The sequence below is a fragment of the Alosa pseudoharengus genome, unplaced genomic scaffold, assembly GCF_046254945.1.
Source record: "Alosa pseudoharengus isolate Yale_2024_CS ecotype anadromous, Long Island Sound unplaced genomic scaffold, YU_APseudo_1.1 YU_APseudo_1.1_scf_17, whole genome shotgun sequence".
NCBI classification, from domain to species: domain Eukaryota; kingdom Metazoa; phylum Chordata; class Actinopteri; order Clupeiformes; family Clupeidae; genus Alosa; species Alosa pseudoharengus.
The window spans coordinates 33,081,803-33,091,802 of NW_027468640.1; the positions used below are offsets into that span (position 1 = coordinate 33,081,803).

Sequence of the window (10,000 nt, forward strand, 5' to 3'; positions counted from 1 at the left end):
TGATAACTAGTCACTGTCAGACATTATAGTAGAATATGCAAGGCTAATGTAGTTTTGTGTGTGTGTGCGTGTGTGCGTGTGTGCGTGTGTGTGTGTGTGTGTGTGTGTGTGTGTGTGTGTGCCTGTGTGTGTCTCACTCACAGATGAGGAGGATGAGGAGTGTCGTGTGCAGAAGTATTCCACCTTCATCCGGAGTCTTCCTCAGATCAACCGCTCCACACTGAAGGCCCTGTTACAGCATCTTTACAGGTACACACACACACACACACTCAAGGATACAACACTCACAAACACATAAACACACGTCCTCTGGCATCTTATCGCAGACAAGGCCTGATGATGACAGACTGTCCAAGTTATGCCCATTTCAGGGTTCCCACGGGTCATGAATTTCTGGAATATCATGGAATTTTGGAAAGTCTATTCCAGACATGGAAAGTCAGGGAATTGTATCATATTTGGGGAAAAGTCATGGAATATCAGGGAGTTTTGTTGTAGCAGTTTACATTTACTTGCCAAAAATACATTCATACAAATATTTCCACACAGAATTGGAGTATATCTGGTTATTAGCTTTACTGCTTGCTTGAGTAGCCCAAATTTATTTTGCCCAACGTGGTCTAAAACGCTAACGGTCACTATTCATCTCCCGCTCTAAAGAAGATTCTTGAACACTGCGCAGCTGCACTAAAATCATTGGTAAATGAATTATATAATAAGTCATGGAAATTCAGGTTTTCTGTCAGGGAAAGTCAGGGAAAAGTCATGGAATTTTACATTTGACTTGAGAGAACACTGACATTTATACGCACGCATTTGTGACATTCATACATTTATGTACAGGCACACATCACATATTCAGCATAACTTAACATGTATGTGTCGTGTAGAGACACCTACACATTTACAAACACACTAATATACAGTATGTGTTCACTCACACACATGCACTTTTCATCTCAAACTAATGTACTCAAGAGTGAGCACTTGTGCACACAAGTAGAAGTACTGTACACATACAGTACATTTCCAAACAGGCGCTAAAATCAACAAAGAAATGTATTCATTACCATTCATACATTCAAAAGATTCATTAACACCCACATTTAGCAAAGTGCCCATTCTTATGCTTATGAATACTTATGTCTTTACCACCAAACATGCATTCATGCACACACACACACACACACACACATTCAGAAATACTCACACATACAAAGTGTGTTTATTGGGCTGAAGTCCTTGTCACGTTACCTCTCCTGTAGCTAAGCTGAGCATATTTGTGGCTCGCTTCTTAGAACATTACTGTGTCTATGTGCCTGTGTGTGTGTGTGTGTGTGTGTGTGTGTGTGTGGAAGACAAAGTGCATTTGTTTGTGTGTGTGTGTGTGTGAGTCTGCACAAATGTGTGTAAGTGTCTCTGTATGTTTCTGTTTCTGTTTCATTTGTGTATTCATATAATGTGTATGAGTGTGTGCTTGTGTGTCTCCTCGTGTGTGTAAGTGTGTGTGTTTTCATAAGTGTGCCTGCGTGTGTGTGTGTGTGTGTATTGCCTTGCCTGTGCTTCGCCCTGAGTCCCGCAGCAGATGCCTGGGAGCTCTGCTAATGACTGTGATTGTTTGAGAAGGCCATGCTAATGACTCTGATTGTTTGGAGAAGATTTAATTGGCCCATTTGGTCCATTTGGACGCGGGCCTAATTCTTCCCTCTGTAGTGCGGAAGCTGCCATTGCAGTTTTTTATTTTTATTTTTATTTCACATTATTTAGTTAGTGTTGTTTGTTTGTCTCCTTGAGTGTTGTGTGTCATCACTTTTGTGTGTGCTTGTGGAAGTGATGGGGACGCTTCTGTTCTTCTTTATAGATGCGGGTGTCTTTATACTGTAGGTGTGGGTGTTCTTTATAGATGTGAGTGTTCTTTATAGGTGTGGGTGTTCTTTATAGATGTGGGTTTTCTTCTTTATAGGTGTGGGTGTTCTTTATGGGTGTTCTTTATAGGTGTGGGTGTTCTTTATGGGTGTTCTTTATAGATGTGGGTGTTCTTTATAGATGCGGGTGTTCTTTATAGGTGTGGATGTTCTTTATAGGTGTTCTTTATAGATGCGGGTGTTCTTTATAGGTGTGGATGTTCTTTATAGGTGTTCTTTATAGACCGGTTTCACGTCCCTAACAACCGTAGTCAAGAACGAACTCGGAGGACAAGCACTAGTTGTTTACACTGACAGCGCATAGAAAACAAGCTGGCTGAACTTGATATAAGATGAAGAATAAAAACATATTGCCGAAATATTTCGGTGTAGCCGAGTCTGGATTGTTTTCATCTAGAGGTGTAGCGGATTTACCTATGAAAAAGCAACGGATTTTACGGAAGGTAGGCTAAACATGTGGCCAGTCACTGTAAAGTTAGGTTAGGCTTAAGCTAATGTTAACGTTAGGGCTTCGACTGCAGAAACCATTAGTTTAGATTTAGTGAGAACATTACCTACTCAAAGGGTACATAATGACAGGGGTGGACAATCATTTCCCCCTGAGGTCAGATGATAATTACTTTGATAAAGTAGCCTATGCTGGCTACACATTGAACGATTGACTGAAATAACGGTACAATGCACAGAATGCATTGTGCTGGATGTTAACTGACAGGACAGGAGCCTATGACGGATTAGCTATAAGCTAGGCTTCCTTATAGTAGGCCTATGCAATAACGTTACTTGCAAGCCCATGTCTTAATTTCTAAAACAAACAACTCAAATGGATTGTCAACTTTAACTTTAGGCTACCCTGCATATTGTCATTTGCATGAAATGTAGGCTAATGTTAGCCTCCGTTCTCATGGATCATAAGTCTCATTAAAATGATATGCTGAGGAATATGATAAAAAAAAACACTTTGTCAACGTCACTACCCTATGTTATTTAGCCTACATGACTTGAGTTTTTCCTCTTGAGCATGAAGATAACATTTGTGGCATAATTTCGTAGCTTCATAATGCATGCTTCGTATCCAAATGTCTAGCACCTAGGCCTGCCTACTTTATTGGCGTTTTACATTTTTTTAGCTTTGAACGGACACATCACAAAAAATGAAATGTCTCCTGTACCACACAGGGGAATTTCCCTCTGCTTTTCTCTGCCAAAAGTTAACAATTTTCAACCTCCTTGCGTCTTTCTCTCAATATATTGCTATACGGCTCTGGGTTTGCTTGTCCTCCGAGTTCGTCCTTAACAACGGTTGTTAGGGACCTGAAACCGGTCTATAGATGTGGGTGTTCTTTATACTGTAGATGCGGGTGTTCTTTATAGGTGTGGATGTTCTTTATAGGTGTGGGTGTTCTTTATAGGTGTGGATGTTCTTTATAGGTATTCTTTATAGGTGTGGGTGTTCTTTATGGGTGTGGGTGTTCTTTATGGGTGTTCTTTATAGGTGTGGGTGTTCTTTATGGGTGTTCTTTATAGGTGTGGGTGTTCTTTATAGGTGTGGATGTTCTTTATAGGTGTTCTTTATAGGTGTGGGTGTTCTTTATGGGTGTGGGTGTTCTTTATGGGTGTTCTTTATAGGTGTTGGTGTTCTTTATGGGTGTTCTTTATGGGTGTTCTTTATAGGTGTGGGTGTTCTTTATAGGTGTGGGTGTTCTTTATAGGTGTGGGTGTTCTTTATGGGTGTTCTTTATAGGTGTGGGTGTTCTTTATAGGTGTGGGTGTTCTTTATAGATGTGGGTGTTCTTTATAGGTGTGGGTGTTCTTTATAGGTGTTCTTTATAGGTGTGGGTGTTCTTTATGGGTGTGGGTGTTCTTTATGGGTGTTCTTTATAGGTGTGGGTGTTCTTTATAGGTGTGGGTGTTCTTTATAGGTGTGGGTGTTCTTTATGGGTGTTCTTTATAGGTGTGGGTGTTCTTTATAGGTGTGGGTGTTCTTTATAGATGTGGGTGTTCTTTATAGGTGTGGGTGTTCTTTATAGGTGTTCTTTATAGGTGTGGGTGTTCTTTATGGGTGTTCTTTATAGGTGTGGGTGTTCTTTATAGGTGTGGGTGTTCTTTATGGGTGTTCTTTATAGGTGTGGGTGTTCTTTATAGGTGTGGGTGTTCTTTATAGGTGTGGATGTTCTTTATAGGTGTTCTTTATAGGTGTGGGTGTTCTTTATAGGTGTTCTTTATAGGTGTGGGTGTTCTTTATGGGTGTGGGTGTTCTTTATGGGTGTTCTTTATAGGTGTGGGTGTTCTTTATAGGTGTGGGTGAATGTCTTGTTTGGAATTTGTTTGGGAAATCATGAAATTTTGCCAGCCTAATTTCTATTATTATAATTATGACTATTTCAAGTAGGTCTACATAAAGTCCTCTCTCTCTCACACTCTTGCAGACAACAGATGCCCTCTACTCTGTGCATGTACATGAATTAAAACTGTTATTTAAGTAATATGACATGAGTGAGAGTGGGGATGGTAAAGAATATCCCCACGGCTGTAATTCGGCTGTATGTACAAGGCCGAAAGGAATTACAGCCTTGGGGATATCCTTTACTAACCCCACAGCCACGAGTGTCATATTGCTTTTTGGTTGTGCTGGGATATTGCCTCTCGTGATGATTCATGGAATGCCTCTCGTCCAATCAGAAATCCATAAATAGTTGGACTGGATCTAACTGTTGTATAATCCAGGACGGTTGACCAAACAATAATCCAATATGGTAAATGGTAATGGTAAATGGACTGCATATATTCTACTCCCCTGGCCCCCGAGCACTCAAAACGCTTTACAGAGTAATGCCTCACATTCACCCATTCACACACACATTCACACACCGATGGAGGAGGCTGCCATGCAAGGCACCAAACTGTCCACTAAAGATTTTTTTTTTTTCAAAATTGGGTTGAGCTGGGTTGTCCATAGTTAGCTGCTTGTCAATATCGACAACTTGTGGATAACATTAGGCTACCAGTAATTTATTAACTCTGATGTAAATGTTTGCTCTGTCAATCCTGATGAAAAATGAAAAATATTTTCCATGACTGAAAAAGGGCTTGTCTGGAGGAGGCAAAACGGCAGCATGGACTAGAAGAGAGAACAGAAAGCAGAAAGTTAAAAACACTTGTAGGGAAATTGACCATTGATTAGATGTCCAGTTACATTGTATGCACCAGGCCCTTTATCTCTAGGCTTCAACCAGTGCTGCTGTGGCAGCTGAAGCAGCAAGCGACGGTCAGGAAGGGACAAGAGTAGAGGAGGAGGAGGAGGAGGAGGAGGGCAGTAGCTAACATGGTGCTGTGGGAGGCCCAGCTTGTGCAAGTAACAGCCGAGGTGGCAATCACAGAGATGTGAGAGATAGAGAGATGTGGCCTCATTTCTGCCAGGGTATCAGCAAGCATAGAGGCGCTTCACAGCCGTGCATAGAAGAGCCTGCTCTCTGGGAGCTCTGACGCTGGCCCCTGATCTACTGTATTATTGCGCTGCTGTGAAAAATTTGCGGTGCACCTTATAAATGATGTGCCTAAAAAGGAGCCCTGTGTGTGTGTGTGTGTGTGTGTGTGTGTGTGTGTGTGTGTGTGCGCGTGCGTACATACGTGTGCGTTCCCAAGGATCCAGAGCTGCTCCCACATAAACCAGATGAGCGCGGGGCGCCTGGCGTCCGTCCTCTCGTCCTGCCTGTTCCAGACTGAGGGTCAGCGGGAGCAGGAGTGCCGTGTGGTGGAGGACCTCATTAGCAACTACGTGCAGCTCTTCACCGTGAGTAACACACACACACACACACACACACACACACACACACACACACACACACACAAACAAACACAGATACACACACACACACACACACACACACAAACACAGATACACACTCACACAACACTCATGCTGTTCTCAAATCAGATCTGGCTGCCACACCAGCAAACAACTTACAGTCATCTAAACTACAGCAACACTGGTCTAGGATCAGATCAGATGTCAAATTAGAAAAGATTGATAATCTTAGAGAAGATATATGTACCTGCATATAATTCATTAAGCAGATTCTTTTTCCCAAATGCACAATACTGTGTATGTTCTCACACGATGCCTCATAATTGACACCCTTCTACAGTACCACTGCAGTGAAATTGACATGCTGTTCCATTTTCAAAAGCAGAAATGAAACAAGCGGTACACAGTGAATTGATAATATGACTGGTGGAATGTTGACACACGTTCTAATGTCCCGGCATGAGTTTATGCGCTGATGGTGTCGACAAAACAACAGCGACTACAACAAAGAGGACTAAACGTGGCCTCTGTAATGAAAGAACACTTGTGAAAACTTCACTCTGGGAGCTGTCTTGTTTTTTGTGTGCCCCGTGTTGTTATCGCAGCACCTGGAAGCCTGCCTCTCCAGCGGGCCTCAAGCTCTCCCCATGGAGGCGGACTTTTTGTGTGTTATTATTATTATTACGGGTGTGACGCCTCGGAACAAAATTGGCTCAATTCACAATTCGGCATAATTGTGGGGATAGGAGACAGTAGGGGGTAAGCGAGGAGGGGAGGGAGGGTGGAGAATATTATCTGCGCGGAAGTATTCTTTTTTGGGGGGGCGGGGGGGGCACAAAGCTCCCCTAATGGGATTTGACGGCTGGCACGCCTGCCGCTCGCTCGTTTGCCTGGATCGCCGCGGCAGCAGCGAGGCGCGAGGCACGAGGCGAGCATTCAGCCGCTAATCAGTTAGCAACGGCGGCATTAGCGTGACAAAGCACCGCCATCAGGCATGGGGCGGAGGAGAGTGCGGGGAACGAGAGAGGGAGAGAGACAGAGAAAAAGAAGAGAGAGAGAGATAGAGAGAGGCAGAGCAAAAGGGAAGAGAAAGAGAGATAGAGAGGCAGAGCAAAAGGGAAGAGAGAGAGAGAGAGAGGCCATAAAAATGTGTTTGTTATCATGCAGCACTGATGAAGGTACCTCCTCTTTCTCCCCCTGACACCACATCCCAGTAGGACAATGTGACTTTTTATTTCTTTTGACTTTTTTCTCTCTCTCTCTCTCTCTCTCTCTCACACTCTCTCTCTCTCGCTCTCTTCCAGTCACTTTAATTGCAAATATTTTTGGCAAATACATTTTGGCGGCATCAACATAATAGTATTTTCAAGAAGTGTGCACATAGCCCATACAGAAGTAAGACCAAGGCCTTCTGTTTTTCCTGTCTCTCTCTCTCTCTCTCTCACTCTGTCTCTCTTTCTCTCTCTCTCTGCCTCTCTTTCCCTTTCCATCACATCTGCATTGGAAAAGCAAAAGATGATGAGAACAGATTAGATGACAAACACAACAAATAAACGTGCTCTATTGTCTTCACACCCCCACACTATACTACACACACAGTTCTTTCTCTCGTGCTTTCGTTTCTCTCTCTCATCTGCTCGTTCCTGTCCACACACGCTATGTTTTGTTGTGAATGTTAGTGATGTTTATGTGGCGTATGAGAGAAGGTCACTTGCTCCCCGACCCCTGCTATAGCAGCTGTCAGATGGTCAGGAGTGGCCGTGGCGCTGTGCGTTCTGCCCTGTTTACCTCGGTGTGTGCTCTGTGTTTGCATATGTGGCCACAGGTCAATGAGGAGCAAGTCAAGCAAATGGAGAAGGAGAACAGCTTCATCACCAGGTGGAAGGACACCACGGTACGTCACCCCATCTCAACACTGCACTTTTTAAACTGTGTGTGTGTGTTTATGTGTGTGTTTATGTGTGTGTTTATGTGTGTGTGTGTGTGTGTGTGTGTGTGTGTGTGTGTGTGTGTGTGTGTGTGTGTGTGTGTGTGTGTGTGTGTGTGTGTGTGTGTGTGTGTGTGTGTGTGTGTGTGTGTGTGTTTATGTGTGTGTGTGTTTGTGTGTGTTTTTTGTAATTATGTTGGTCTCTCGTGTTCTGTTGTTCATTTGTGTGTATGTGTGTACTTTAAGCAAGTGTGTATGCGTGTGGATAACTTTAACTGCAAAACTTTCGGTGTGTGTGTGTGTGTATTTGCTTTATAATGGAGAAAGGTGTGTGTGTGTTCCTATCCTTGCATATGCTTGTATATGCGTGTGCCTGACAGAAACTGGAAGGCAGAGTTCTTCCCATCTTTTTATTCCTGTCCCCCTGTGCATGTGTGTGTGTGTGTGTGTGTGTGTGTGTTTTGGGCTGTGTGTGTATCCATCTGTAAGTGGTCTCTCGCGGGTCACAAATTCATTGGCGAGCATGGCGGTGCCCCGTACCGCTGCATGATGGCACCGATACCCGCTGAGAGGTTGGCGTGCCCGTTAACCTTGCCTGTCTGTCGGCTTCATGCCTGGGTGCAGGCGCGCCCCAGCAAAACAATTTGTTCAGATAACCTGAAACAACAAATTAATCTGCCGCATAGCGCATAGGGTAGCCACAGCCACCCCCAACTTTTAAAGGGAAAACATAAAAAAAAAAACAGTTTCAGGACTTTTCACTTTTTTGTTGTTTGTTGCAGTTGTTGTTTTTACTACTTATCAGAAAAGAGGATTGTGGATAATTGTAAGCACAGTGGAGAAAAAATCCATCTGAAATGAAGAAAAGAGAATGGGTATTGAGAAAAGGGTATTGTTTTTCGTTTTCAAACTTGTAATTGTATATTTTAATAGGGTTTATTCATTTCTGTGTGTGTGTGTGTGTGTGTATTTGGAGGGGACACACAATCAGGCTGGCATAGAAAAGAAGATTTGTGCTGAGAAACTGATATTCTGAACATAAACCTTCTTGCATATCTTCTAGAACTTTCCATTTATTCTGAATGAATGCAGGGGCATTTTTCTTTTTTTCATTAAAAAACAAGAGCAGAACTGCCTTGTGTGATTCCAGGGGAGCCACATCCAGATGGATCGATCCATACATCCGTGCGCTAACACACACACACAACCCCCGCCCCCCCAAACACACACACACACACACACACACACACACACACACACACACACACACACACACACACACACACACACACAGAGGGAGAGATACCAAGCTGGGACTGTGAATGCCTGGGCTTGAATAGGGTCCTGATTGCGTGTCGTGTGAGGGCTGTAATCAGTGTTTGGCATTTTGCACAGCGCCTCACACACATTATTCAGCTCTCCTGATACTTCCACTCAACACGGTGTCATCTCTGTCTCCCTCTGTGCGTTGGACATATAAGGTGATAGACATCATAATTTAGATTACTCCATTTTCCATTGCTGTGGTTGGCTCCTTAACAACATGGTGGTCAGACCTATAGGCTGTCAGGTTGCCATAGAGACAGACTGGAGAAGCAGCTTCTATTCACTCTCTTCCAAGCCAAAGGGAACTTTCAAGTTTTGATCAATGCTCTACAATTGTTTTACAGATAACACAACACACATCTATAAGAATCATTGGGATACTTCGTACAATATTCAGCAACGTTGAAAACCTTACACTTTTTCAAACGGTATACCCTCACGAAAGTGGGTTGGTAGAAATGTGAATGTCTAAGGCCTGATTTACTTGAGTTGTATTGGTTGTTTTCTATTGATTTGTATTGTTTTGTTGCTCTGACACGAAAATAAAAACAAGAGATGTGGAGGGAAAGATGTAAAGAAAGAAGGTAACTGATATCTGTATATCAAATTTGATATAAAAAATGGTAAGGGGTCAGATGAAGAGCAGAGCATGCAAAGTTACAAAGTGACCTTTAACAGTAGCCTGGCTAGCGCCACCACTTCTCAATGAGACGTGGTCTGGGAACCAAGCGTTCATTTTCTCATATTTGAAAAAAATGCCCAGATCCGTTTATTGGGTGCCACGGATGTCTATCAAATGCGTCTGTGCATAGCTCATCATCGTCTTGTTTTCCCCCTTGTTCTGTGATTGGTCTCCTATCTCAGGCGAAAATTTGCTCCATGGTCTCCAGGCTGCCTTAGCAGCGTGAATCAAATCGCGCGCAAGGCAGCATGGGAACACCCAGGCTACGTTAACGGAGTCATGCCATACACTTTTCATCAATTATGAAATTTGATGAAATTCCCCAAGATGCT

At 43.2% G+C, this 10,000-nt stretch overlaps 1 protein-coding gene across 1 annotated transcript in view; it reads left to right on the forward strand.

Moving 5' to 3' along the window:
* The window catches only part of arap2 (ArfGAP with RhoGAP domain, ankyrin repeat and PH domain 2), a 79,104-nt gene that overhangs the window by 46,162 nt on the left and 22,942 nt on the right, over positions 1–10,000 (forward strand). Inside the window, exons 18-20 of the mRNA XM_076288404.1 lie at positions 144–249; positions 5,571–5,718; positions 7,559–7,627. Of these exons, the coding sequence (XP_076144519.1) occupies positions 144–249; positions 5,571–5,718; positions 7,559–7,627 (323 nt within the window). The remainder of the gene's footprint in view (positions 1–143; positions 250–5,570; positions 5,719–7,558; positions 7,628–10,000) is intronic.